Consider the following 27,812-nt stretch of genomic DNA (forward strand, 5'->3'; position numbering starts at 1 on the left):
TAACGGGGAGGATAAATCCCAGACGGGAACCAATTTATCTTGCGAGGAAGACTTGGGCGAAAGGACGTGGCACGGCGAGACTGTAGCGATCTGCTGAGATGCTGTCACCGCCGTCTCACGGTAACACCACAAAGGGGCATAAAACATCCCAGACATCACATATTTAAAACATGACGGGGGGCTGCCTCGCCCCAGGGAATGGCCCGGAGCCCCAGGCAGGGGGGACACGCTGGCACAGCCCCCCAGCCAGGCAGGGGGGCAGACGGTGAGCTGCCGTGCGCCCCCAGGCCAACGAGGGGGTTCATGCCTGTTGGCGCGGGAGGAAGGCTGGACATCTCCGGGCCCAAATCTCACTGTTTCCTCACTCCCCACGCCCCACGGCTCCAAACCACTGGTGCTCCACACCCACTTCGCCCCGTGTAAATGGCAATGGAGCCTCGAGCCCGCTTCTAGGTACCGCACCGCCGCGTGTGGCCCTGCCGGTGCTCGGGCCGTTACGGGAACCTTGCTCCGTGTGCGCAGCAAGGCTGAGCCCCAACGAGCTCATGACAGCAGGGAGCCGGCCCCGCTGGCCTGGGAGGCAGGAGGCTCTGCACCCCGTTACCCGCCTCAGCGTCCCGGTGTGGGGTACACGCTTGTCCCCTGAGCGTCGAGCAGCGTGGGCGATGGGCTGTGGGGAGACGGGGAGCGGAGCCTCGGGGGCTCCCCGTTCATTTTCTCTCCAGGGGAGCGGTGGGAAAGGCGGGGCTGGTGCACCCAGGCCAGGAGCTCTGGGGGACCCGGCGTGCAGCCAGAGACCGCTCTTGTGGGGCTGCGCTGCACGCAGGCAATGGGCACCTGCGCGTGCTCACTGCAGAGAAGGTGGAAGTGTCCCGGGGTGTGTGCAGGTGTGCATGGACGTGCTTGGGTGGGCTGTGATGTGCGCAATGGCCATCGGGGTTGTGTGCATCCACCCCGATACCTGCCCCATCCACCGGCCGCTTGGCGGTGCCAGGCTGGGCCGTGCCAGCCGTGGGGGCCCGGCCCAGGGGTGCGGGCCACGGGCGTCGTGCAGGCCCGGGGCAGCGGCACGTGGGCGGGCGGAGAGGGGAACTACGACTCCCAGCATGCCGCGCGCCGGCGCCCGGAAGCAAGGCGGGCGCTTTCCTCCACCTCCTCCTCCCACGCCGCTCTGCTATTGGCTGAGGAGGTGGGCGTCAAGAGCGCCGCGGCCCGCGATTGGCTGGGGAGGCGGGGCCTGCTCGGGACGGGCTTCCGACAGCTGTCTTTGCGCCGACCCCCGCGATGGTGAGTCCCGGGCGCGCGTGGATGTGGGGCCGGCGGGCCTGGGGTCGGGACCCGTGTTGGGCCGCCCTGGTGCGCGGGGGGGCGCCCACGTGGGGTGGTCCGTGCACGTGGGTGGAGGGCAGGGCACGTGGGTCGGTGCCCGTGGGGGTGACGCACGTGGGCAAGGCACGTGGGTCTGTGCACATGGGTTGGGGGCGGTGCACATGGGTACACGTGGGGGTGGCACAGGGTGGGCGGCGCACGTGGATTGGGTGTGCACGTGGGTTGCACATGGGGTGGCACAGGGTGGACGGTGCACGTGGATCGGGTGTGCAAGTGGGTTGCACGTGGGGGTGGCACAGGGTGGGCGGTGCACGTGGGCAGGCGGCTGGCACGGAGCCCCTCGCCGGGGTGCGGCCGCGCTGCCGGTGGCCCCGGGGTGGGTGCGCCGCGCTGGGGGGCTGCTCTGCAACGGCAGGTACCGCTCACGGCCCTTCCAGCGGCTCCAGCTCTTGCCTCCTGTCCTCGAGCGCTGGTCCCGCAGCTCTGCCCGTGGCCCTGGCGCCTGACCCGCGGCCCCTGCCGTGCCATCCTGAGGTCCGGGCAGCCCTATCCGCGTACCACAGCCCCTTCCCCAAATGCCCGCTCGCTGGTGCTCAGACCCCGCCAGGCCCCTTCCTTCCCAGCCATTTCTCAGGCCTGTCGCGCCTGCCCCGTCTGACGCTGCCCGTGTGTCCCTCCAGTCTGCGCCGCTACAAGCACCCGTCGGAGGAGGAGCTGTGCGCCCTGGCCGGGAAGCAGAAGCCCAAAGGCAAGCGCGAAAGGTGAGTGAATGCCCCGAGCCGCGCCTGGCCTGGGAGCCTGGGGGCGTTTCATGGCCTCTTGGGAGCAGCTCTCCTTCCCAGGCCTGGCTGTTCCCGGCTACGTGCTTCCCGTGGCGGGTGGATGCCAGGGGTTGGGGCTCCGTGAACTGTTTCGCCGAGCATCCGTGCCCTGCTCCGTGTGTCTGGGGTTGGGGCTCGGATGTGGCTGGTGGGTGCGGGGGGCAGATTGGGGCTCCACTGGAGCTGCCTGTGAGGACAGGCTGCTCCTCCCGAGCGGGGTTGTGTTCCCCTGTGCTGCAAGCTCCGGCCTTGCGCAGCGCTCGGTGGGCTCTGGCCCCGCAGCTCGAGCCTGTCTCTCTCTCACAGGAGGGTGAACGGGGTCTCCGACGACAAGCCGCTGTCCGTGCCCCGGGACATCGACCTGCGCCTGGAGACCAGCCCCATCACCGCTGTGGACGCTCTTGGTAATTCCCCTGGACGAGCCTGCGCCCCTTAATTCCCGCGCCGTGTGGCAGGGCCAGGGATAGGACCCGGGAGTCCTGGCTCGCTCCCCACTTTCCCTGCCCCGCTGCACCTGTCCCTTTCCAGAGCCAGCCCGGCACCCAGGAGGCCTGAATCCCAAGCTGCCAAAGGAGTCCGATAAGGAGAGCCTGCTCTGCTGGCCTCCCGCGCCTGCCTCCCACCCCCTGTCCCACAGCAGGGTGCTGGTTGCCCGCTTCGTGCCTGCGGGCTGGGGGTGACCGTCCTTGCTCTCCATGCCCTCCCCCAGTGCTGCGCTACTTCCTCGAGTACCAGTGGTTCGTGGATTTTGCCGTCTACTCCACGCTGGTCTACCTCTTCACCGAGGGCTACTACTGCTTCGTAGACCCCCAGAAGGAGGTCAACATCGGCATCCTGTGGTGCTTGCTCACCATCTTCTTCTCCGTGTATCCTTCCCCTCCCGCCTGGGCGGTGGAGCCCGGGCCAGCCGGAGGCCTCTCCCAGCGCATGCCAGGCCCGGGAGGGAAGGGGCGCAAGGCCCAGTGGGTTCCTTTCCCTTCGGGGCTGTGATGCCCCAGCGTGGCCTCGGACAAGTCGCCTCTGCAGAAAGGGAGGCGTCTCCCTGCCCCGCGGGGCCGTGCGCGCACAAATCCGCAGGTGCCGACCGGGGGCTCGGGTCCCCCACAACAGAGGCCAGCGCAGGGCTGAAGGGGAGGCAGGGGCGAGTCTCCCAGAGGCCCTGCAAGGCCGTGTCCTGACCTGGCCAGCCCCAAGCACCATGGTGGAGGGTGCATGTCCCAGCCTGGCTGGTGCGGACCAGGCTGCTGGGGCCGGTGCAGCCACCAGGAGAGGGAAGGAACCTACAGCACTTTTCAATTAGAAGCTGGCTGAGGCTGAACAGCCTAATTTATGGACTTATAAACAGCTCCCTGACAAGTTATAAAGCTGCATAATGAGCGGCTTCCCCTGCGAGCCGGCTGCGCGGGCCTAATGAAGTGGATGCTTTATGATGTGCTAATGCGGGCGGGCTGTAATCTATGTGGGTGGAAGGGCACCTGGACACTTTTACAGGCGGCTGTAAAGCGGGGCCGGGCCGGCAGGCTGTTTGTTCCCATTGTAAGGACGTCCGCGCCCTCGGCAGCCTGTCTCCTGGCTCGCGTTAGCAGCTCTGCACGGTGGGGGCCAGCTGCCCGAGCCTCTCCTCCCCACGTGGGTGGCTGGGCACGCTGTGCCAGGAGGGGCTGGCAATGGGGGACCTCTGGGAGGGCCCAAGTCTGGGGGCTTCTCAGGGCAGAGGGGTCTGCCCGGGGGGGACAGGCCTGAGTGGCCGTTCCCATGGGCTCCTGCAGTCCCGGCTAGCAGCGATGCCCATGCACCTCTACCCGCTCTGGGCCTGTCCCAGGGGGACCAGTTCAGCTCTGGCCAGGCCCCGTGCTTGCAGCTCTGCGTATCCTCCGTGCTAACCCAGCAGGTCCGGCACTCGCAGCCCTTCCCTGCCAGGCTCTGGGCCGTGGTGGAGGGACTGGGTGGTCTCCTTAACCCGTGGCAGCTTCTCAGCCCTGCAGCACGGACCTGCCACCAAGGTGGACCTGAGGCTGGAGCTGTGCTGGTGCAGCGGCCGAACCGCCCTGCCCCGTAGCTTGTCCTGTCCCAGGGGCAGGTGCTGGGTCTCCCCGGGCTGCCGTGCTGGGGGGTCGGGGCTCAGGGGAGCTAGTTTCCTGAACCCCGCTGTGCGCAGCAAGGTGTTTTTCATGGTGATGCGCCATTACTTCCGGTCGGAGGAGGGGGGCGAGCGCTCCGTCTGCCTCACCTTCGCCTTCTTCTTCCTCCTCGTCGCCATGGTGGTGCTGGTCGTCCGCGAGGACTACCTGGAGTTCGGCCTGGACTCGGGTCAGTGAGCGGCAGGGGCAGGGCTGGGGCCTGCGGACGGGAGGGCAGGCGGGGGTCCCCCCAGGGCAGCGAGTCCCCGGGCTGGCAGGGGATGCACGTCCCAGACCTGCGGGAGCTCTGGGCACCTTCCTTTTGCATTGGGCAGCAGGGGCCGGGGCCTGCAGAAACGTGTGGGGGACAGGGCAGAGCTCCCAGCTGCTGCGGAGACGGGGCATGGGCCGGGCGCGGTGCTGGCTGGTGCCCGAGGTGCTCCCATAGCTAAGTGGGATGTGCCAGGTGTTTTCTTTGCTGCTGACTTTTATTGCGCCAAACGCACCGCTTTGCAGCCGTAGAAGCCCAAGGGCAGATCATCAGGCATCTCCTGATGCCTCTGGGCCTGGAGCCTCCACGCCCGACCCGGGCAGCCCTGAGTGGCACCGATGTCGGTTGCCCGGTGCCCCCGGCTCAGCAGCCTCTCTGCTCCCTGCAGGACTCAACAACGTCAGCGATAACCTGGAGGTTTTCCTAAAGCACCAAGGATGGGAGTGGACGTAAGTGCCTGGCCAAGCCGGTGGTGGGAGGGAGAGGGCGACGTTCTGGTCCCACCACGGAGGCGGCGGCTTGGACCCATGGGCATTTCCCTCCGCAGCATCCCTGTCACCAAGCTGACCTTCAAGCTGGGGCTGGTGGCGCTGTGCTCCTTCCTGGGCGCCTGCCTGACCTTCCCGGGGCTGCGGCTGGCTCAGACCCACCTGGACGCGCTCAAGATGGCAGCGGACAGACCCCTGACTCAGTTGCGTGGCCCAGGGCTGGCTGGGCTGGGAGGAGGTGGGCAGGGGGCTGCTGCCCTGGTCTCTGCATGCAGCAGTGTGGTGGGGGGGGTCTTCCTCGCTACCCCCACCCCAGAGATGGCTGCCACGTAGCAGCACTAGCCCACTGGCACGGGAGGGGCTGGGCCGCCGGAGAGCAGCGGGGAGATTTAACTGGGTCGCTCAGCCATGCTGCTGGAGGGGGTGAGGGTGGGGGCCTTCAGCTGGGAGCAGGGGGTAGGGCTGGGTGGCACTGACCATATGGGCTTTGTCCCTGGAATGCCTCCTCCCTTCCCCGAAATGCCCGGGCATGGGCATGCATGGGTGGAGGATGGTGGCTTCTGCCAAGTTTGGAGCTCACAGGGCAGAAGCGGGGGAAGCAGGGCTCTGACGTTCTGGTCCTCCCTCCCCTCCCCTCCCCTCCCCTCCCCTGGCAGGATCCTGCTGCACGCCAGCTTCCTGGCACCGCTGATCGTGATCATCTTGTGGGTCAAGCCCATCTCCCGGGACTTCCTGCTGCACGCGCCCATGGGGAAGCAGACCGTCCAGCTGTGAGTGCCCGCGCGGGCAGGTCTCTTCCAGCTGCACAGGCTCCAGCCCGTCATCATGGCTGTGCACGGGGGCCTCGCCCTTGCCCCAGCGGTCCCGGGGCTCTGTGATTTCACCCTCCCGCTCCCCTGCCAAGTTGCACCACCAGCCAGTGGCGGAGGAAGCAGAACCCAGGAGTCCAGGTGTTCTCCCTGTGTGACGGCACCCGCAGCCCTGAGCCCTGGCTCTCAGTAGTCCAGGCTCTTGGTCTCTGCTCTGCCAGCAGTAGCGTCCCTTCCTCTCTGGAAGCAATAATGGTGCCCACCCGAGCCTGCCTGCTGTGCCTCTCCCTGTGCAGCCAGCCCCATCTCAGCCGTGCCCCTCGAGGGCTGGTCCTGCCCCCAGGGGTGGTTTCCGGCCAGCTGACAGTGTCCTGTCTTCCCGCCCAGCATGTCGGACACCGCCTACAACTCAGTGCGGCTCTGGACCATCGTGTGCCTGTGCCTGCTGCGTCTGGCCATGGCCCGCTACCATCTGCAAGCCTACCTCGGCCTGGCTGAGCGCTGGGTGGAGCAGATGAAGCGGGAGGCAGGGCGCATCTCTGTCCTAGAGATCCAGCGCAAGGTACGGGGCAGGGACAGGCGGGTGCGTGGCCTGGACAGGTGGGTCCCACGTGCTTGCCCATCTCCGGACCCGTTGGGAACTGCCCAGCTGCCCCGTCTTCTGTCAGGGGAGCACTTCCCTGGGCATTGGATGCAGCATGCAGGGCGGGGAGTGGAGCTTGGCCCCCGCATCCCATCTGTGCTGTAGCTACTAGGCCGTGCCCTGTTGGCCCTGCCCTCCGCCCTAACGTGCTCTCTGCCCCCAGATCACACGGATCTACTGCTACGTGACCGTGGTGAGCCTGCAGTACCTGGGCCCCATCATCCTCACGCTGCACTGCACTCTGCTCCTCAAGACTCTAGGTAGGGGCTGGTGCCGGAGTGGCCTGGGCACCGCTCGCTCAGGCTGGGGGTTTGGCCCGCGGACTGGGGGGGCTCCAGAACTGCAGGGCTCAGTTTGACGCCCACAGACTGCATTTGCAGCAGGCCCCAGGGCTGCACCAACATCCAGGACCTCTTTCTGCTGGTCTGTCCCGGATGGAGGGAGTTTAAGGCTCAGCCTGCTGCCTAGTGGCTCTGACCCTGGAGGGAAGGGGCTGTGAGCTCCAGCTCGTGTGTCCAGGACATGCCCAGTGCTGAGGCCCTGCCTATGGGACCAAGGGCTGTGAATGGGCAGCCCACTGGGCTGGGCAGGTGTACAGGGGGCAGAGAAGGGACCGTGCCCTTGCCAGGACTGGCTGAGGCACGGGCAACGCAGGCTGGTGCCAGGGAGGGTTGCAAAGGGCATGGGCTGAGCCCAACCCTGCCCCCGGCTCATCAGTGATGATCCTGTCCCCTCTGCCTGCAGGAAACTACTCGTGGGGCCTGTACCCCGAGCCCCTGCCCGTCTCCCCTGCAGTGGACGCAGCACCGGTCCTGTCCCTCGCCCCCCCGGAGGAGGAGGAGGAGGAGGCCGGGGAAAACGTCCAGGCCACGGTGGAGCAGATCACGGGCGCGCTGGGAGCCCTGGGCAGTGTCCTCACCCCGCTCTTTTACCGCGGCCTCTTTGCCTTCCTCACCTGGTGGGTGGCTGCCTGCCAGGTTATCACCAGCCTCTTCGGGCTCTACTTCCACCAGTACCTGGCGGCCTCCTAACCCGGCTGCAGCAGGGCAGGTGGTTCAGGGGGGCCTGGGGAGACAGCTGGCTGGTGCCGTCTCCCAGTACCTCTGGCCTGAGCCGCCTCTGCTGCCCGCACCCATCTATCACCGTGGTGCCTGCTTAGCCTCAGGGCATCCGTCCTTCCGCCTTCCGCTTTGCTGCAAAGCCCCACCAGCTGCACGGCCTGGGGACTGAAAAGGCAAATTGCTTTCTGCCCCTGGTATTCCCCTGCCCTGCAGCCATGCCATAGCCTCCCATCTGATCTGGGAGCACTTCATGCTGGCTTGCACCGGTGCAAATGCTCGTGCAAGGAGCAAGGGTGTGGGGTCGGGCCTGCAAATTGCCTTGGGGATGCCCAATGCATGGACTGGGAGCTGCAGCCCTGCCTCCAGCAGCAGTTGGATGGCATTTTTTGTTAGCACTGCCCCCACAGGGGCTGGGGGCTCCTGCCTCTGCTCCCCCTGTGAGGCTACCCTCAGGAGTGTGTGCCTGGCCCCCACGGCAGCTGCACACTGGGACCTGGGGGTTGAATAAACGTGTGACTCCGACACGCTGCTGGTTTGGGTCTTGCTTCTTTGTGGTCCCCTGCCCACCCCGATGCCTTCCTGTTCTCAGCTGGGCACGGGACGGGGGCAGCGGTGCCCTCCCTGTGAGCAGAGCAGCGTTGCTGGCAAAGTTGTTTCATGCCCTAGAGGCAGCTGCACAAGTGCCGTAGGGAAGGAGTGCGACCCTGGCATGGGAGCTGCTGCCGGCTGCAGTGGGAAGGAGGGCAGGGACAGAGCTAGAGCCCCTGGAGGTGTCCTTGAAGCAGGGGTGAGGATGGGGGGGTGACACTGTACCTCTCCCCATCCTCATGGCGGGGCTGAGGAGTCTGCTCCTGCTGCTCAGGCCCAGGAGGCAGGGGCAGTGAGGCAAGGGCCTGGGCACTGAGGCGGCCAGGGGCGAACCAAGCTCCTGTCTCTGCTCCTGCTCCATGCACTGACTTTGTGCATGGAGAAGCTGGTGCTTCTGTGCCCTGGAAACTGAGCCAGCAGCAGCCTCTGGTGGCCACTGGTTTAACTTCACACGCAGCGAGAGGCAGCCGGGGCTGTAACCACCTGCACCAAGTGAGGTGGTCACCCCGTGGCCCTGCTCCGAGCTTGGCCCCATCACCGTCGATGCCCCAGTTCCCCATCCTGATGAGAGGGGGTGCAGACGGGAGCATAGGAGGACAGGGGCTGTCTGCCCCAGGGGCAGGTTCCCATGCGCATGTAGCAGCAGCCCATGGCTGCTCCGGCCCAAGGAACCAGCACAGCCTTTTCTATCCCGGGGCAGCTGCACTGGAAACCCCCTTTGCAAGGCTGCTGGGAGGGCGATGCCCAGGGGGAGTGGGGCAGCTCGAGCCCCACAGGTTTCCCAGCATAAGCAGGGACCCGCAACTATCCACTGCTCAGCCGCCTGCCCCCACCCCATAGAGATGCAGGCTAGGGAACACCCCAGATGCCAGAAGTTTAAGGCCTTCCCACGTGTTTCACTGTTTTCTTGCAAATAAAAGCTCCCATTGATAAGGAGCCTTCCAAACCCAGCCCTCAGCAGCTTCCCTTCCAGGATGCTCGCTGCTGGCAGAAGCGGCTGCAGGGCAGCGTTTCCCGCTGGGTTGCAAGAGGACCCGGCCGAGTGAAACCCTCCGTTCGCAAGAGCAGCCAGCAGCGCTCAGCTCCCTGCACTCATCCCTGGGCCAGGGGAAGCCCAGAGCCCTGGGAAGAGGCATCTCACTCCTGGTACCACGAGAGCAGGGCCCGCTCCCCCTGCGTCAGGCCAGCCCATGCCTGGGGCCACGGCGCAGCAGAGGAGCACGGGAAATGAGGCGGGTTTTGTTTTTTATTAAATATACATCCTTTCTTGGCACAAATCATAAAATAGATATAAACATTCTGTAACAAAGTGTCTTCACGGCATCAAAATAGAGCTCCGGCTCCCAAGGAAGGCTATCTGTCCGCCCGCGCACACGGGCACCTACGCGTGGCGGGGACACATCTGAACCAAAGGCATTGGACAGGGTTTGTGCTCGATGCATAGACCACACCGGCAGGGTGCGGGGAGGAGGGAGGGAGAACTGGACGCTGCAAGGACAGGACTGATTTTATTCACAACTTCCCCTCCCTGGCCCCAGCCAGGCCAGGCCACAACGCGCTGTCTCGGGGCCCCGAGTGGGATGGAAGGAACCACAGCGGGCAGTTCCGGCTCTCAGTGCAATGTTGCTTCCCTGCCTTTGCCAGCTCTGCTCCCTGGTGCCGGACTTCATTCAAACCGCTGCTCCCAGGGAGATGCTGCGCCTGTCTGGTGCCAGCCTGGTCGCGCTCCAGCCCAGCCGAGACGAGAGCTGCCCGAGTTAAGCGACAGGCCTATACCGCTCTGCATGGCCACGCTCGTAAGAACGACCGCCACGGCACCAGCAGACATGCCTTCGCTGCAGGCCTCGCCACACTTCCTCCCCTCGCTCCCAGCTGCTCCAGGGCACCCTGCTCTCCACGCACCCAGACCTGCCACCTACCTTGCCATTGCTGCAGGCCTGACCACCCTACCCTGCGGCCAGCTGCCTCGCTCAAGCCCTGCACTCCCAGAGAGCCCATGAAGAGGTCTCTGGGGCATATGCAAGAGCCAGGGGCTTGCCTCCAATGGATCAGCCCCTCCCTGTATTTCCTACCTGGGTCTCTTTCATTCGACCCTCCAAACTCCTGGACGATCAAGCTCCCCGCGCCTTCCTCGGCCAGTGAGGGGATAGCTGCACAGAGCCGAGGGGTGTTGTGTGCAAGGCTCTGACAGGAAAGGATGCAGACATTTAGGGGAGAAAGTGAGTGAATGGCACTGGATAAAAAGTTCAAGGATGTGTCAGTACACCCCCCCCACCACATCCATTCTTACACACACACGGTCTCTCCAAGAACACTTGTGTAAGCAATGGAAGATATAAACATTCACAGGTTACTGTGACCAACAGGAAATGGCCTGTTTCTCAGCTAACACGGGCCTGAAAGTCTGGGAAATTTAGGCTGAAACTAGAGTTTAAGATAGAATCAGCTGCAGCTGGGAAGGAGGCTCCCTGGGGCCAGGCACCTCCAGGCTCGCCCTGGGAGACAGAGGTTTGGTGCGGAGGCCTCAGTTGCCCCCTCCCCTCGCCCCACGCACCCCCAGGTTCCCCAGCCAAAGGCCGTGTCCCACCAGGCTCCTCTACTCCAGGGCCCTTTCAGAACGGCACTACCTGGGGTGGAGGGGCAAGAGGGGCAGCACCGGGCAACCACCCAGCCACCTCCTGCGCCCCCTCAGTGCTGCTTCGCTCCCAGGAGCAGCGACTATAGCACAGCAGGCCCTGAGAGGAACCCAGAGGGATCGGATGAACCCGACAGCCACCCGACCGTGCCAAGACAGCTCTGCAGAGCCCCAGCTGCTCCTCTGCGTCTCTTGTCACCGTGCGGTGCTGCCTCCAAGGGCCTCATCTGACCACGGACAAGGGCAGCGTCCCCGCTGGGACAGGGAATGGCTCAAGTCCCTGCAGAGGGACAAGAGGAGCTTCGCCTGCATGGAGGGAGGCATCAGACTGTCCCCTGCCACAGACCCGTGGCCTGTGCAGCCCTTAAAACACCTGGTGACAGCAATTGACTTCTAAGACAAGGCAGTGACTGGGACGGGCGTCACCGCGGCTGACACTCACAGGCAGACCGCACTGAGACCTCACCTCACCCGTGCGCTGCTGTGGAGGTAACATTGAGGCCAACAAGCAAGCTAGCAAGCTAGCAGCTTGGCCCACCACACCACAGGGGATCAGGGCCTGGGCAGGCACCTGTCGCATGTACTCACGCTGGAAAACATTTGGCACTGGAAGTAGAGCCTGCTCCAGGAGCAAGCACGGAGACCTAAGCCAGCCAGAGCAATGCAAGAACGGAACATCATGCCTGGGGGCAGCAGGGCTCCTGCTGGAGTCTGCCTGCCTCCCACTTCATCCCCGCCACCTTTCCCCCACAAGCAGCACCCTTGCCAGACTGAGAAGAGACCTCCCCTTGGGCCTCAGCGGCCTGGAGGAGAGAGGTGAAAGGCCTCTTTCCAGTATGAGTGTGTGCAGCAGCCCTTCAAAGCACCACTTCGCAGAGCACTCGCCCCAGCTATGTTCAGACATGCTTTGGGGTTGGTTTCGCACTCGCAGCTCAGCCCGGCACAGGGCCACAGCAGCCCGCGCAGGACTCCCCAGGGCCGAGCTGGCCCCACAGAACTCCAGGGGAAAACTGCCAGAGCCCAAGCGAACCCGCCGGGCTGCCCAGGGCCAGGCAGTGCCCGGCCACACAGCAGGGTGGCTCTGCAGCAGGAGGTAAATGTTAGGTCAATCCCATTCATGCAGCCACCGCAGAGGACAGCAACAGGTCTGCACCATGCATGCGCATGCACACCCCTACAAGATGTTTGTTCTTGCAGTGCTGATAAAGCAGGCCCGATAATACTGGTGGGGGGGGTGCTTTGTGCAGGCAGCACCCCCTCTTACCTCTCTGGAGTCCTAATACTGGGATCTGCTAAAACCCTTGGGAAATGCTGCCTTTAGGGACATGGGGGGAGGCTTAGAGATGACCTGCTTTTGCCTCCAATTCACATTCTGATTTGATCCCAGCCCCGGGTGAGGACAGGCGCAGGAGCTCCATGTTGGTGCTCTGAGCTCTTTCCATGCCAGCCGCAGCCTCTGCTGGCTCTAGACGGGCTCAGATGTGGGCTGACAGGCAACAACGAGACCACAACGGAAGTGGAAGTGAAGAGGGGTGGTGGGTGCACGAGGCATTCATTCAGCACAGCCCCATCTGTTTCAGAGGAGATGCAACTGCTCCAGTCAGCCCGGCCGGGCACTCACCTCAGACCCACAGCATGGCACTGCCAAGGCCTGCTTGCCAGACAGAGATTGCTGGCAGGACCCAGGGAGAGGCACCTCCTCTTCTACAAGCCAGGAGCCCACCTTCAGCTTGGTGTCTGCGTGATGGGCTCTGCTCCTAGCATCGAAGTGTTAAACACAAGGAGGTGGCAGGCTACCCAGGCCAGGAGGGGCAGGGGTGTTCACCTGGGGAAGGGTTAATTCCACATAACTCAGAGGCTCGTTACAACAAGAAAATCATCATGTCAGACCTCGGGAGCAGCGGGACGTGATGGCGTTTCCTGCCTCTCCACAGGCACTGCAGCCCCCCTCTCCCAGTGCTCGGGGACAGAAACACTACCTCTGGACGTCCATGCGGTGCTGCAGCTTCCGGAGTAGGATCTGTGTCAGGTCAAAGGTCATGAAGCTGATTCCCACGGCGATGGGACCTTTGACCCAGTTCATGCTCAACCCTTTGTACAGGCCGCGGACCAGTCCCTCCTCGCGGATGATCTCCTGCATGGTGAGGAGGATGGAGCTGTACGTGTGCCCTGTGACCCCCGCCGTCTGCATGCGCCGACGCACCACGTCCAGGGGGTAGGAGGCCGACTGGCCAATCAGGCCCGCACAGGCCCCAAACAGGAGCCGCTCCACGGGATACGGCTGCGAGCGCCCGCTGTGATCTGAGGATGGAGGGGAGAGGCGGAGGGTGTAAGCAGCTGCAAGCCCAGCCAGGACTCCTGTGACCCAGCTCCAAGCCTCTGGCTGACAGAATATCGGGCTGGCACGGCCCTCAGGAGATCACGTCTAGTTCAGCCCCCTGTCCCAGGCAGGACCATGCTTGTCTGAAGCACCCCTGAACAGATGTTTGTCAAACCTGCTCTTAAAACCTCCAACAAAAATCCAGGCACAATGCCTGAGACCTCAAACACACTCTTTAGTCTGCCCCGGGGAAAGCAGGGGTATGAGGCACTGCCAGCATCCTGCCACTGCAAGGGTGGGAGACAGCTGTGCCAACGCAAAGGGCACTGCTGCAGCCTTTACCTGCATGAAGTTTCTTCAGTGACTCGTAGGTGAAGAAGCTGAGGCCAGCATATGGGATCACACCAATGATGGTGGGTGTGAAACCCCTGTACAAGGTCTTCAGCCCTTCCTCCTGAGAGATGCGGATGAAGACGTGAATGATGTTGCTGTACCTGCCCCGGAACAGAAGCAGAGGGTTAGCATCTGCACAAAGCCCCGGGGTGACTCTGCACTGCCTCCATCAGATGATACTCGGACCTCACCAGCTCTCACAGGCGAGCCACATGTCCTTGTGAGGCACTTACATCTCCTTTGGTGTGACTGCCATCCGTGCCCGGACCAGGTCCAGGGGGTAAGTCAGCATGGCTGCTGTCATGCCTGCCAGCGATCCGGCGATGAATCTCGGGAAGGGAGGTAGCGCTCTGCAGTGAGCGGAGAGAACGGACAGTTCATGTGTGCATAGAGTCAGCCCTGCTTTTAACTTAGGCTCCCTCCACAGCGACACCAAATCCCCCTGGGGCTGGTACTAGGGACAGTCTGCAGGCTGCTGCAATGGCAGGGTCAGAGGCGCAGGGAACCCTGCATTAGGGACAGATGCCACCTGCCCATGTAGGGAGAAGCCAGGACCTGGGCTGGGGCACAGGGGCTGGGTGGCAGCTCTCCAGGCACCCCAGCCTGTTGCTTCTCTTGCAGCAGAAAGATGCTTGGTTTGCCACCATCCTTCTGGCACCCACGAACCTCCTAGCCCCACATGCCCCGCACTCACCCTCCAGAAACAGGGGGAGTCTATCCAGGGCCCCAAAGCCAGGATGGGGGCAGCAGGGACACTCCTTTGTGCTCTGCGCAGCCCTGCCCTTTGTCTCAGTGTGTTACTGGGCTCTCCTGGCAGCAGTGCTCTCTGCTGAGCCACGTGGGGCATCCCCACTCCCCCAGACCTCGAGCTCTCCCCACCTGGCACTGCCGTGCCCAGGATCAGCCATACAGGGCCTTACTTTCCCTGGAAACCGTAGTAGCTGCCCAGGAGCTGCTTGTACTCTTCATGTGTACAGAACTGGATGGCAGCGTATGGGATGACCCGAACCATAGTGGCCGAGTTCCCGCGCCACAGGCTCCAGATGCCGTCATGGAGGTAGCTGCGGTAGATGAACCTGTAGGCTTCCTGCACACAATGGAAAGTGAGAGGGGTCTGCATGACTGTAACATTTCAACTGAGAAGGACCTAGAGCATCTTCTACAGGGGAGAGCAAGTCCCAGCAAAACAGTGCCCCTAGGCCCAACCCCAGAGCGATGTGGAAAGATGTTAGCCATTTCCCCTTGCTCCCCCAGTTGTGCCCAGAGTCACAACACGACAGCATCGGTTTAGGACACAAAAACCAGCTGCACTTTTCCTACAATACATGCTGAAAAGGAAAAGAAAAGCTGGAGATGGCAGGTCTTTGGACTCAGCCCCTCAAGGCAAGGTTGCCCTGAGGTCTGTGCAGCTCACAGCCCTCAATCAATATTCTTGGGGCAAACTGGGGGAAAAAAGCAAACTTTGGTTGATGGACATTAGCAGGCTACACTGGGCACACACAGCACTTTGCAAGCCTGTTGGAAAGCACCTGCCCAAAGTCACACTTGCAGTCTCTGAACCAATTCCAGTCAGCTGGGGGAGGAAGGACAGGCATCAGGGACTGGGCCTACCCAACAGAGCCCAAGGAACTCCCACCATATTATTTAGGTGCCTCTGCAAGACAGAGGCAGACAAGGTTCCTTGGGTGAATTTGATATCTTTTATTAGACCAACACAAATGGTTGGAGAATAGTTATTAAGCAAGCTTTCGGGTTCAAAAACCCTTCTGCAAGACAGAGGCATGAGTTGAGGACTGGGACCCCTCTGAACAGTGGGATGGGCACAGGCATGCCCAAGATAGCTTCTGCCCAGAGGAGTATTATAAATAACCTTCATAATATCTTTACAAGGCTTTTCCTCCGTGCTCTTCCCCTATAAACACTGCCAATAAAACTCAGGCAGGACAGTTAAATACAACAGAGAGCCCTTTTATTACTATTGCTACCGTTAATCAAACGCTTCGGGTCACCAGGAGACGCACACGGAGCCTCACCTTGGCAGAAAATCTTTTTGAAGACACTAGAAAAAAAAAAAGGAGGTGGTGGTGAGGGCTGGGACTTGCTGCACGCAGCAGTGGCAAAGATCAGATGGGCATTCTGCTCAGCAAACAGAAAAAACCAGCCCCAGCGATAACTGAAATTGTTTCTCTGGGCCTTTCCCCCAGTTCCAAGTCTCCAGGCCACCTCCCAGCAGACAGAGGTCCGTCCTCTGCCAGCACTGGCAGGTTGTTGCTTTGGGGAGGTGAATAGACCTGGGGTGCATAAGCCAGTTCTGTGTGTTAAGAGTGATGCATGTTTAACAGACACCGGCACACAAGTTACAGAGTTAGGCTCACATTTTGCAAAGGACAAGGGCTCCCTCGGACTCCATGCGACAGGGAGGCTTTCCCCACACACAGCTCACTACCGGATCAGGGCGCTGGTTTTCCAGTGTCCTTTCAAAGTTTGGACAGCTCCCCTCTGGCTACAGGACATGCACAGCGAGTGGAAGGGAGATTTCTCTGGTGTTTAATTCCCCCCGCAGAACTCCCCTGCTAATGACGCATGGTCTTGACCCAGCCTCTTCTTCAGCTGCTTTCAAATTCCTTGTGGTTTGTAACTCTCTTGTCTACACAACAGTACTGTGCAATCCTATTTTTTTTCTGCTGCTCCCTCAAGCCCCTCCGGCAGTTGGGAGCTGTGTACAACAAATACTGTGCTGCTGCCCTGCCCACCGAGGTCCACCCAGCTACTCACTCTAAGATAACTTTTATAGGCCACATGGCCCACAGCCACTTCCTCTTCCTTGAGAGCAAGCCACTCCCAGGACAAAACCCTCCCGGCGGTGAGAGACAGGGAACTCCCTGGGATATTGAAGTTACAAGTGGCTGCTCGTAATCAGACAAGTGACCTCCCATGCAGTTCAGCACGCCAAACAAGCTAGCTGCGTACCCCATCTGTCTACCAGACATGGCTCGGGGCACTTCTGCTGCTGCCTTCCTCTGCTCACCAGGACCCATCACAACCTGTGCCCTCCCAGCTGCAGCTCAACAGCTTCCATGAGCTGCAACACTCAACACGAGCGGGTGCAATACCATGCACAGCTCTGCAGATGCATCTCAGCCCTGACCTCAGCTCCCCTCAACTGTGCTAGCTCTTAGCTCCCCCTCCCCCAGCTCCAGCCTGCACCACTGTCCCCTGCTGCACCAGATGTGGGCCTCTGCTAAGCAGAGAATGATTGAGCCCAATCACCTCAAACAGGATTGCTGCCAAGGATCAGACTGGATTCAAGCTCACTTCATCTGCAGTGCCAGGTCAGCTTAAATCTGCTGCTTCCGTAGAAGTCGAAGGCATTAGCCGATCACACCCACCCCCTCTTTCAGGGTACGGTACTTCCTAGTGGTTCCTGCTGTCGCATAGGGATTTATTGAACTATACCCACAGTCTGGCAGATGATGAGCCCTGGACCAAGTCCTAATTCCCACTGAGGGCGGGAGAATTTGCTATTCAAAACAGCTGATGGTGTTGTCAGATGGTCACTTTTAGGGTACAGGGTCCAAAAGGTCTGGCTTCCATGCCAAGCGAAGCCAGACATTCTTCCCCCTGCTCCATTGCCTCTGAAAGCGCCCAGTGTGACTGATTTAAACAGCAAACAGAGCTGGCTCAACCTAGATGCTACTAATCTGTAACAAGCCAGATGCACAACCCTGCCACCCGTTCTGCAGCTGGACAGCTCAGAAGTTGATTTTCCCAGTGTCCCCTGTTCCCTTTGTGCTTCCTACTTCCTCGCTGACATTTTGGGGCATTTCTCAGGGCACAGAAATGCAAGCAGTCCATATGGCATCATGCACCCCTTTGGTTTGCCTTGCAACAGTCTCTAGCACACTACATACTTCAAAAACCTTCCCCCAAAGACAGAGACAGGAAGAGCACACAACGCCCATGTGCCCCTGCTGCCTTCGTTGTGCCCTGGGACCCAAAGGGTCTCCTCTTCCATTGGAGGTCAAATGGGAGCAAGATCCAAGCTCCTAAACCTGACCCTTCCTGGCCTCAGGATCGGGCACTATGATCCCAACCAGGAAGGAAAGACCAAGTCTGCTCTGCTTCGTGCAGGTTCTGGCCTTGCACTGATCCCTGTGGCCCCCTCGCTGCCAAAGCCAGCCATGGCCCTGCAGAGCAGAAAGTGGGGCCCAGGGGAAGGTGGGGGCTCTGCTCTGTCCTGGGTGCAGCAGCACTCACCTTGAAACATGATTTTTGTCCTGTCCAGTGGGGCAACAGCCGTTTTGGCCACGGCACCAGCCAAGGCACCGGACATCAGGGAATTGAGCACGTTCTTCTTCTCTGGACCCCCCTGGAACAACAAAGCACGTATCAGCATTCAGCGAGGTCAGGCAACCACTGCGCACGTCTGCAAAGGGCACGACTTCGCTGCAGAGCTTGTTCAGGGGCACAGACACAGGCCAGCTTTGCCCATGCTCTGAGCTCCCACGTGGCCAAGCCAGACTCAAGTTGCCCTGGTGAAGCTATCCTCCACCCCAGTCCTGGGGCTACAGTAACCAGGGTCAGTGCTAGGCTTTGTGGAGGTGTGCTCTACATTTCCTGCCTTGGCCTGTGAATTGCTTTGCAATGCACGATGGAAGAATGTGTCTGGGTCTCCTGAACCCTATGCTCCCAACCTGCCAACTCCATTAAATCAAGGCACTGTGCGTTCTGTGCACATCACTTCCGCCGGCAGCCTGTGTTTTGGCTGCTGCCAACGCACGAGGCCAGCATGGGTATGTGACCCCATCCAGCTGCTGGCATTGATGCAACACCCATTTCTGCAACTAGAGACAGACAGGAGCAAGGGGCTTTTCCACTGCAGCTTGTCACCATGAGAAGGCAGCTACAGGACTGGGCATGATCTAATCCCACAGCTAGCCTGGGTGGGAGTCCCAGCGAGCCCCGCAGCAGAGCCATGCCCAGAGTCTTTTCCAGCTGAGATCAGGGAGGCAAAAAGCCATCTCTGGGGCCCTACTGGAATACTCTCCCAACCTGGGGCAAGGACAACTGGCAGGTCTTTGCTGCCTAGAATTCCCTGGATTAAATCCCCTGATCAACAGGGATTTAGGATGACCAGAAACTGAGGCCGAGGCCCCACAAAATAGAATCCCACTTCCCAAATGCCAGAGACTCCCAAGCAGAAACATAGCTCCAGGTTGGAGCCCAAAGGCAAAGACTAAATGAGTCTGGCAGGGTACAAAGTCGGGCACCTTTCACACCGGTGGGGTCTGTCCCTTCCATGCTTGCAGGATGAGCGGGTCCTGCACTCGCCAGGCTGGAGCCACAGACTCCCAGCTGGCACTTAGTTCTTTTAAACATGCACTTCCACTGATGCCCCAGCCACATTAACTGGTCTCAGGATCCTTGGGGCGAGGTGTGGAGGTTCCACGAGGGTGACGAGTGGAAGGGTTATCAGCATTTGTACTCCTGTCACACGTTCCAGCTTCATGTTCAAGGGCAGCTTTCTTCAGAACACGCAGGCAGAGCCAGGGAAAGCTTGGGACACCCGACACTAGGAAGGCAGCGAGCTGTGCTGTCAGCAAAGTCCAGATGTGTCATGGCCACCTTAGCATCTAGTGGCACAGTTCAGACTTGCATGGAGCAGGGAACAGACTGCTGCTTACTTTGCTTGGCTCACTCTGCCATGGCCTGACCAGCCCATCTCATTAGTGAGAATGACTGCAATGCAGGCAGGAGTCACTCTCAGGGTCCATCAGCTCGGGCTCTCCCCCGCTTCTCAGCTGAAGGGAGGCAAAAGGCAGCCCCGAGCCTCTGCAAGCCCTACCTGAACTGCAGGAAGCACTTTGGCCAGACAGGGTCAGGCAACCAAGGGCAGACACAAGACACAAGTCAGGAGGAGAACAGGTTCCAGTTGCCTCGGCTCTGCTGCATGCAGCCATTCGCAGAGGAGAGCTCTTTGAGGCGACCGGGCTGAGCGGCTGGCAAGGCTGCAGCATCACAAGTGCCAAACGCTGGATCCCCAGCTTGTCTCCTTCACGGTCCAGACCACTGTCTTCCAGCCTGGCTTATCCTACAGGCACAGTGAGGTGGACACTCATGTCCCTTACTGAGGCAAGTTAGCCCAGGATCAGGAAGGGGGCAGACAGACAAGTCCCCCAGGCTAGCTTCACACAGCTGGTGCACTTGTCATTTGCAAACTCCCACCCCACCTGTGCCTCTTCTGCCGGCTCGTTGTGATAACTGCATTTATTCAGGTACTCTGCCAGAGACCATCCCTTCTCCCCATTCTCCTGACACCAGTCAGGAGGTGACTCAGGCTTGCACGTTATCTTTGTCATTAGGATCCCACCAGCTGCCCCCACCTTCATGCCTAGGCTGTCTTCAACCTTTCTGCTAACAGCAGCTTCACAGGTGCTTATACTGGAAGGGTGCAATAATAGCACGTTTGCTGCAGCTCCTGCTGGGTGCCCAGGCCTGCTGACACTCAGGTTTCCTTTGCAGAGAAGCTAGCTGCCCACAAATCCACTGCAACACCCCCCCCCCCCCTTTACCTCAGGTAGGAGACGGGCGGCCACGATCGGCTCCACATTGTCCTGTTTGAGACCCACTCGCCCTTCCTTCACACCATTACCCATACCAGGCGTGCTTGCTAGGCGGAAGAGTTATAGCTCCTAAATTGAACACAAAACAAAGCAGCAGTTAAGCAAGAGCCAGGAGCAAACCTCCAGGTACTGCTCGTGCTTGCCCTGGAGCACAGCACAACCTGCACCGCAGGCCCCTTCTCACAGGCAGACCTGCTTCGAGGCCGTGTGTGCCAAGGCCTCCAGCACAGCAGCTCTCCCCCGTGGCAGCCAACTGCAGAGGCTCTGTCTACGGGGCAGTTCCCTACTAGTGCAAGCACATGGCTTACTATTCCTGGAAGTGGTTTTACCCTTTCCTGTGCCTTCATGGGTATGCTTTGGACCTGGGAGAGAACTCGGGTCCAGGATGCTGCAGAGATCCTGGATCTTACACAGCAATAACTCAATGTTCTCAGCTTCATAGTTTAAATAGGAGAAAAAGCAGCATCAGCAAGGAAACTTCCTAAAGTCACGTACCGAGCTGTTTTGCAATTAAGATTGCCACGAATGCCGCTGGCCCCAAGGACGGGCTCTCAGACAGACACAGTGGGATCTCAACCAGTCTGAGACCCTAAAAGGGGTCCCGCCAGACTTCAAAATGGGGGTTTCTAAACTGGTTTCCTCCTCCCCCCCAGCCCCCTCCCTTGCAATCTGAAATCTGTACCGTTTAGGACCATCCTCAATCTGTTTCCATTCCATTTCTGCCCACAGGGATTTTAGCAGCAAATTATATCACCCCTGGCAGGGAGGCTTAAAAATAGTCGATTCCTTCCCTCCTGGCACGTTTCTTTGCTGTGACTATGGTTTTCTAACACCCCAGCTCTCCAGGGCAAGATTAAAATGCACATAATTTTCAGGAGCTAGGAATTAAATGCGACTTTGCCCTCTCCCACTGCTTGTGGGGAAGGGTCCCGGCTGCATGTTCAACCTCCAGGTGCCCCAGGACAAGGCACACAGGGCTTGTACTGCTGGGTAGGGGAAGAAAACTAGTCCCAGCAATCCCTTCGAGGAGGGTGGCATAAGCAACCGGATCCATCAGCTTCCTAAAATAAACAGCCGATGCCTCATCTCTGCCACAGAGACTATTTTGATGATGCCAATGATGTGAGATCACAGCACGGTAAGTCACGGCAGGTTCCTTTTAGCCATACATTTCAAGCATGGCTGAGCTGCTGCTGGCAATGGGTGTCTGGAGGTTTCTCGCTGGGACACATGCTCTCAGCAGTCTCTGGAAAGGGTCACCCCACTCTTCACTACCGTGTTACAGTCGCAGGGGAAAAGGACATCAAATGCAATGAGCGGCGGCTGCGGCCCCTGACCTGCCCCCATCCGTTTAGCTCCTCAGGTTTGCCTATTTCTGATCCCCCGCTGACAGAGAAAATCAGTTCCTTTCAAAATATTTCGGTAAAAGTTGTAAGAGACTCAGGAGCTTTTCCCCAAGCAGCAGATTACATCAAACCATTTGTGAATAAAACAGCTGCCGAGGTCAGAGCGTCCCTCGGTGTTACAGCTCAAATGCCAGAACGACGCGAGATCTCGGGACCCGAAAACATCCCATGTTTTGGGAAAAGGGGAGGGGAAGGGGGGAAATAAGGACCAGTGATTCTGGGAGCTTGCTTTCCTCAGCCTTGTTCTCAAGCAAATTCCCCCCATCAGTCCTTACTCCACAGGTGTGGAAACTGAGGCACAACAGCCAGCCTACCCGGGAACATTTCTGGAAGGCCGGTACATCATTTAAGACTTCCCCAGATATCCATGTGCTTGTCAGTGCTTTCCACTCCTGCTGACCTATTTTATCACATCGCTGCCATAAATCAGTGCTAGTCTTCTCTTCCCAGATCCCCCCTGTCATTGGGGCGATATTCATGTAATCCAAGAGACAAATCCTCTCCATATGCGTTCATGCACAACCGATGTGATGAAGATCCCAGAGCCATGCACAACCCACACGCTGGCTCTGAAGGCGAGCGAACGGGCAACAGCGTCTTGAATGCCAGACGCTGCCCTTGTTTGCAAGAGCTCACATTCACCACTCCCCAGATGTTCAGAGCAGGACACTCAGAGGGTAACAATTCAAGTGGTAAAGAAAGAAGAGACTTAACACTCCAAAGCAGACCTGAACAACGAACAACAGCAATGTATGCACTGAAAAGCCTGCAGAGAGAGACAGGATACAGCGTGGCCACATCAGATGGAAACTCTCGGAGTCATAAAGATCACAGGACTAAGAGAACAAGACAGCGTACCTCACAAGGGATGATGTTATTAAACCAGTGTCACTTTGTAAAATACTCTATTGATTTTCCAACTGCCCGTAGCAGCTGCTGGTCTCCTCCTCATTCCATTTCCCTAAAGACTCCATCAGAGAAGAGTGCGTTTAAGTGAAAGTGAAAGCCACAAGCAGAAGGTAGCACCTTTCACCATCTCAGGCCCTGCCTCAGCAATGCGGGCCAAAGCAACAACCCCCATTTCCCCCCAAGCAAGGAATGGCATCAACGACATCCGTGCTTGTGTCCACAGTATTACCCCGTGACAGTGTTTGCAAGCAGTTGTGACTCGAAGGGAGCTAGTCCAAATGATTTTTAAGCCAAGACAGACTCTTCTGCACAGAAAAGGAAATTAGTAAGCCTGGGATGGTTTTAGCAGAGGTGCATGCAATAAGGATGGCATCAGCTAATTCAATGATCTTCTCCGTTAACGTGTTCAGAGATACATCTTACTTCAGAAGCTAAGGCACTGATTCTGCAAAAGACTTATCCTGAGCTCCCCCTTACACACCAGCAGTACCAGAGCTCCACCTACTCTACATACATACCTCAGTTCAGCACCATGGAGGTCTCTGCAGGGTCGGGGCTTAAGGAAAAGAGCAGGAAAGATGTTTCTCCCCACGTTTTCTTTCTGCAGAACAGCACGGCTCTCGACAGGGGAACTGCATGCTACTCCGGCTCGTGCATCAGCTGACTTGTAACAAGAGCCCTAATGATGCATTAGCAGAAGGAACCCAGTTTCTCTTTAAGAGTCCAGCATGAGCTGGCAGGGCCTGACAATTAGGAAACAAACCTCAGTTCATTAGTAAATCAATCAGATTTGATCCTCAAGCCATCAGGAGAAATGTGGCAGGGAGCAGCCCAATATTTGCAGAGACCCTGCATCTCTCAGCACCTGGGCACTTTCGCCTATGATTACACACGAGGCCCAGGTAAGTTGGGGGATAGAGGAGGGGGATTGCAAATGGGTTTTACTTTCTACTGTATGCCCACAGGTCATTTGTATTGCTCCTGCCCCCTCCACTCCATAGCTCACACACACGGGCAAGGGGTTCGTTATGCTAGGCACTGGACAAACAGGTGGTGAGACGACTTCCCCTGCCCAAGAGACGTTACAGTGTGAAAGCAAAACTTTTGGCCACGGTGGGCTTCAAAGATTAAACAAGTTTAATCAGTAACACACACTGCACCTCTGTAACAGGACTCCAGCCCGCTGGCTGGAAAGTACAAAGAGCCCATTATATCTGCCAAATTTAAGTCCTAGAAAAGTGACTCCAATCTTTAAAAAGGGTAGAAAGGAGCAGTTTTTCATATTCTAGGCTAAGGAGGAAATGCAGTTAACCCCTTGAGAGGATTTCTCATTGTTAGTCAGCAATAAGGTGCAAAGCACAGATTTCCACCGAGCACCCTTGAGTGCCCAGCTGAGAAGTGCACGCTGGTCACAGACAACGTGGTACCCGCCTGGCTTACAGGCCGCATATCTGAGGGTCTTGTCACAAGGGTTTTCCTGGATTTGCCTTGGTAAATGTGGAAGCCAACAGGAATCCTCAGCCCCGCGCGTGCTCCTGGACACGCAGCATGTTCTGTGCGTGTTAAGGAGAACAGTCCTCCTGGATTTTCATCTCTAGCCCCGCTCTGCGAGTATCCCAACAAACCATAGCCTACGGATTCAACTCACCCATCAAGTTAACCCTTTGCCAGGCCAGCCACTCTGCTTTTTAGCAGCTCTTTTCTGAATTAAGGACAGATGAGACAGAGTCAGATCATAGAGAGGGCTCCCAAAGAAGAAAGTTGCACATGCACTGCTCCATCAACACTTTGCCCAAAAAGAATGGAGTCTCTCAACTCTGCAAAAATCACTGGGCTTTCCCAGGGGGAGGAACTCCTCCCCATGCTGCAACTAGACCCCCCTCCTTGGATGAGACCTTCAGAATCGACACAGCACCTTGTCACCTAAAGAATAAAAAGATTGACTCAAATACCAGTAAAGTTCCACCAACTGGCAACGGGAGGGTTAATCTCAAACTCAGAGCAGAGAGCTTAAAAGAAAAAAACCGCATTGCTAAAGCCACAATCTGCAGGTTATTAACTGACCTCTCAATTAAACCTAATGAAATTAACTTGCCATAATTAAAACACAACCTGCACACCTCTCTGCTTTGCACAGCTTGCCTGCTGGCGATGTCCTTTCCTGGGGCAGGCCCTAGGTCTTGCTCCACTCCCAGGAGTGTCAGCGCCGGCAGGCAAGACAGAACAGCACCTAGAACAGGATCCTTCTTGGCCTCCTTCTGGCAACAGCTACTCCTCTGCTGATCAAGGAGGAGCTCGTCTTGCAGGCGGCTTATTCACTGAAGCAAGCAGCTGTTCAGATGCCACAAACAGGCTTGGCAGACTCTCATTGCCTTTAAGCACCCCGATACTCTGAAAGCCACAAAAGCAAACCTAGCCATTCCCGTTCTTACACTGACTACTTCGGTTAACATACAGCAGGCTGAGGCATCCAGCCAATATACTAGCTGGTGGCTTGTCATTACTGAAACATGCTTGCCCTACACTGTCGTCTCTTTATGTCTCTTTAGACCTGTACAAGACAGCAAAGTTTCTAAAAGACTGCCAGTTGCTCCACAGCGAATGGCAAAGCCATTGCAATGCAAATACCCAGCAGTGTCAGCGAGCCGCTTGCCAAGCACAGCAATTTTCTCAGATGTATTTACCTTCCACTTCACGCTGGTGGCAATGATGAACGTGTTTTGCAACGCCAGGCACAACGATCTGACAGGCAACAGCACGACCGCATGACTCTGGCTGCTAAAGGAACGTGTCCGCTCTCCATATAGTCGTGGACAAGCTTGATTTGTGGCAGTAAAACAAGCAGCATATCTCCAGTTTGCTGTTGCACTTTTCTAGCTGTCAAGAGTTTAACTAGATTGAAAAACAGGATTGGACACATTCTTGGAGGAAAGGGGCGTCAGTAGCTACTAAGCACAGGAGTGAGGGGCATGGCCTCTGAATCAGGGCTATCTGGACCTTAAATGCTGGAGGCTGCAAGTAGGCGAGGACCAGCGGAAAAACCCTGGTCAGACCCAGTTCATTCTCCCTTTCAGCCTCTGCCCCTTTGTGACACAGGAGACTGGGCAAGATGGACCCAGTGTCTGACCCAGTACATGGCAAGGAGATTTAGGGACTGGGGGGCACACTTTGTTCTGGGACTGAAGCACAGGGGCCCGTAGACGGTGAAGACAGGAAGGCAGCTGATGCCAGGTCTGCAACACAAGCTTGCAATGTCAAGTGGAGTTGCTCAAACAACTGACATCCGTAACACACCTCCCCTCCCCGTAACCTAATACAGGGGGCTTCAACCACCCCACAAACACAGCTACTAGCAACACAGCACAATTCAGAGCTGCAAAGGAAGTCTCCAACCTTGCAGTCAGCTGAAGCTGAAGAGGGATTTTGGAGGTGGGATACAATCCTCTAAAATTTGGCTAGGACGAACACTGTGAGACCCGTTTGAAACACCACCAGGGAGCAGCACCTCTCCTGAGTCTCCTCCAAGAAACCAAGCACAGGCTAGATCTCTTCTCCCATCCCTCATCAGGAGTTTCTCAGACTGGAAGCTGCTCTGGCAGAGAAGAGCAGTTCCTTGTGACTGTACAAACAGAGCTCCATTCCCGAGAAGAGCCTGGAGGCACATTTGTTAGGGAAACATTAGATAAAGCAGATTACACCTGGGGCAGAACAGTCCGATGCCAGGAAAGAAAAAAAAACCACTCGTCTCCACCAAGAAGTGCCAGCCTCCCACACGGCTCCACAGCGAGTTGGCTCCATCTGGTTCTGGTTTTTTGGTTTGTTCATCATCACATCACTAACAGACATTGCCTTACATCACAGATACTGGGAACAATCAACTGAAGCTAAGAAGTCTTAGTTTGCCCCCAGAAGGAAACCGAGCAGTAACTGAACCTGATGGGGAGAGAGAGAGAGAGAGACGACAAGAACTGAAGTCCCAGAAGCTGAAGTTCACTTTCTGGGGCAAACATCATCGCTTTCCCCAGGAAGATTTTCAAAAAGGCTTGACCAATCCAGAACTCTTAGTAGAGCCGATATCTTTTATTAGACCAGCTAAATAGCTGCAAAAAAATCCTGTATTTGCAGGCTTTCAGGCTCATGTACCCTTCCTCAGGCGAAGGGGAATCCATGAACTTGAACCAAAGCAATTCCCCAATGACATCGCAGTCAAGATTTTAAACCCCAAGGCATTATGTCTAAAGAGTCCATGGCATTTTAATGCTCATGAGATCTGTATGGATGTTTGCTTGTTTAACCGAACGCTGAAGACAGCATCAATGTTTCACGCAATAGGCATTTTCACTAGCAGAAGCATCCTGAAGTTAAACAGGTTTTCTTAATTCCAAAGTACAAGGCAAATGCAACTTCCCCCCCGCCCCCAACAAGCAGAGACAACTCCTTCCTTCCCAAGCAGCACAATAACTTAGGAGAAGAATGCTGCAAAGTCCTTGCGTGATTCTAAATTATGCTCAATTGGAGCCAGACACTGAGCACTGGAAAATGGCTTTTTAAAAAGCCTGGTAGCAAAGCCAAGTGTGCTATTCAGCACAGTCCAGGAGACCCACATTCTGAACGGAGCTTGGAATGCACTTTCCACAGAATAGAAAATCTTGGCAGCCGGGACCACAGCTGATTCTCTCGTTTCTAAAAGGAGACCGCAGCTGGGAGCTCCTCCACAACCAGACTGAAGGCCAGTGCCTAGCAGCAGGACAGATCGTAACTTTGGCAAACAGGGCCCAGGGAAAGTTAACCGATGAGAGCACCTAGTTCTTTTCAGACTTCTTCATCGGACAGCTATGGCAGGATGAGGAGGTGAAGCCAGTCTCCTCCTCATCAAGATGCCCATCTCTTGAAAGGCATTTCTGCAGAAGCGCTGGTGCAAAAGAGTGAGGCTAATAAAACATGCAAGGCCAGCATCCTCCACGGATGGCCAGGTTAATCCAGCCTGGTCCACGACCCGACTCCCCTGCCTCACAACCCGGGCCTGCCCGACCAGGCGGTTGTTTATCACTCATTTGCAGTATTGTCTTGTCTTGATCTCTGTGGGACTACTGCACTACCCATGGACTGGCGCTCCAAACAGGACAGCCCAAGCAGCTACTGAGAGCAGAGCAGACAGCTCTCTGCACTATCCAGCCCAGTCCACGGAGGCCACTGAAACACATTAGCACCCTAACCACTACCCACTTTGTTGTAGGCCACTGGTTTTCAACCCATGGTCTGCAGACCTCTGAGGGTCCACAGACTATGTCTAAGGGGTCTGGGAAAGAAGACTGCGATCAATCAAAAGCATGTGAATACCCAAATTAAAGGAGTCTGCACCAAAATGTTTTAGGGATGACCAGCATCTGACGCCA

General features: G+C 57.9%; 2 protein-coding genes across 3 annotated transcripts; one reads left to right on the forward strand and one right to left on the reverse strand.

Moving 5' to 3' along the window:
* Nucleotides 1-926: 926 nt before the first annotated feature.
* TMEM161A (transmembrane protein 161A) lies at nt 927-8,064 on the forward strand. Its single transcript, XM_006028871.3, has 12 exons — nt 927-1,011; nt 1,651-1,744; nt 2,010-2,090; nt 2,457-2,554; nt 2,860-3,016; nt 4,309-4,460; nt 4,930-4,990; nt 5,089-5,232; nt 5,686-5,799; nt 6,226-6,400; nt 6,645-6,741; nt 7,226-8,064. Exons 1-12 carry the CDS (start codon nt 927-929, stop codon nt 7,510-7,512), a joined length of 1,545 nt encoding a protein of 514 aa, XP_006028933.1. The 3' UTR covers nt 7,513-8,064.
* Nucleotides 8,065-9,340: 1,276 nt separating this feature from the next.
* Nucleotides 9,341-23,226, reverse strand: SLC25A42 (solute carrier family 25 member 42). 2 transcript variants are annotated; one of them, XM_025210294.1, is made up of 8 exons: nt 22,935-23,226; nt 20,051-20,170; nt 17,736-17,847; nt 15,512-15,537; nt 14,399-14,565; nt 13,712-13,828; nt 13,428-13,579; nt 9,341-13,066 (listed from the first exon to the last, which is right to left on the reverse strand). In XM_025210294.1, exons 2-8 carry the CDS (start codon nt 20,132-20,134, stop codon nt 12,741-12,743), a joined length of 984 nt encoding a protein of 327 aa, XP_025066079.1. In that variant the 5' UTR covers nt 20,135-20,170; nt 22,935-23,226; the 3' UTR covers nt 9,341-12,740. The 2 variants fall into 2 exon arrangements, with proteins under 2 accessions (XP_025066079.1, XP_025066080.1); XM_025210295.1 differs by lacking the exon at nt 22,935-23,226 and adding an exon at nt 20,784-21,181.
* Nucleotides 23,227-27,812: the final 4,586 nt, after the last annotated feature.

The sequence above is a fragment of the Alligator sinensis genome, unplaced genomic scaffold (assembly GCF_000455745.1).
Source record: "Alligator sinensis unplaced genomic scaffold, ASM45574v1 scaffold1354_1, whole genome shotgun sequence".
Lineage (NCBI taxonomy): Eukaryota > Metazoa > Chordata > Crocodylia > Alligatoridae > Alligator > Alligator sinensis.

What these genes read in the sequence shown, in the direction of transcription:
- TMEM161A (XM_006028871.3), top strand. Translation starts at nt 927, where the DNA reads ATGGCCATCGGGGTTGTGTGCATCCACCCCGATACCTGCCCCATCCAC. An exon ending in GGAGTTCGGCCTGGACTCGG is followed by an intron (nt 4,461 to 4,929) that starts GTCAGTGAGCGG and finishes TGCTCCCTGCAG; the next exon opens with GACTCAACAACGTCAGCGAT. An exon ending in CACCAAGGATGGGAGTGGAC is followed by an intron (nt 4,991 to 5,088) that starts GTAAGTGCCTGG and finishes TTCCCTCCGCAG; the next exon opens with CATCCCTGTCACCAAGCTGA.
- SLC25A42 (XM_025210294.1), bottom strand. Translation starts at nt 20,134, where the DNA reads ATGGGTAATGGTGTGAAGGAAGGGCGAGTGGGTCTCAAACAGGACAAT. An exon ending in GACAAAAATCATGTTTCAAG is followed by an intron (nt 15,538 to 17,735) that starts GTGAGTGCTGCT and finishes TTTTTTTTCTAG; the next exon opens with TGTCTTCAAAAAGATTTTCT. An exon ending in GCAGTCACACCAAAGGAGAT is followed by an intron (nt 13,580 to 13,711) that starts GTAAGTGCCTCA and finishes GTTCCGGGGCAG; the next exon opens with GTACAGCAACATCATTCACG.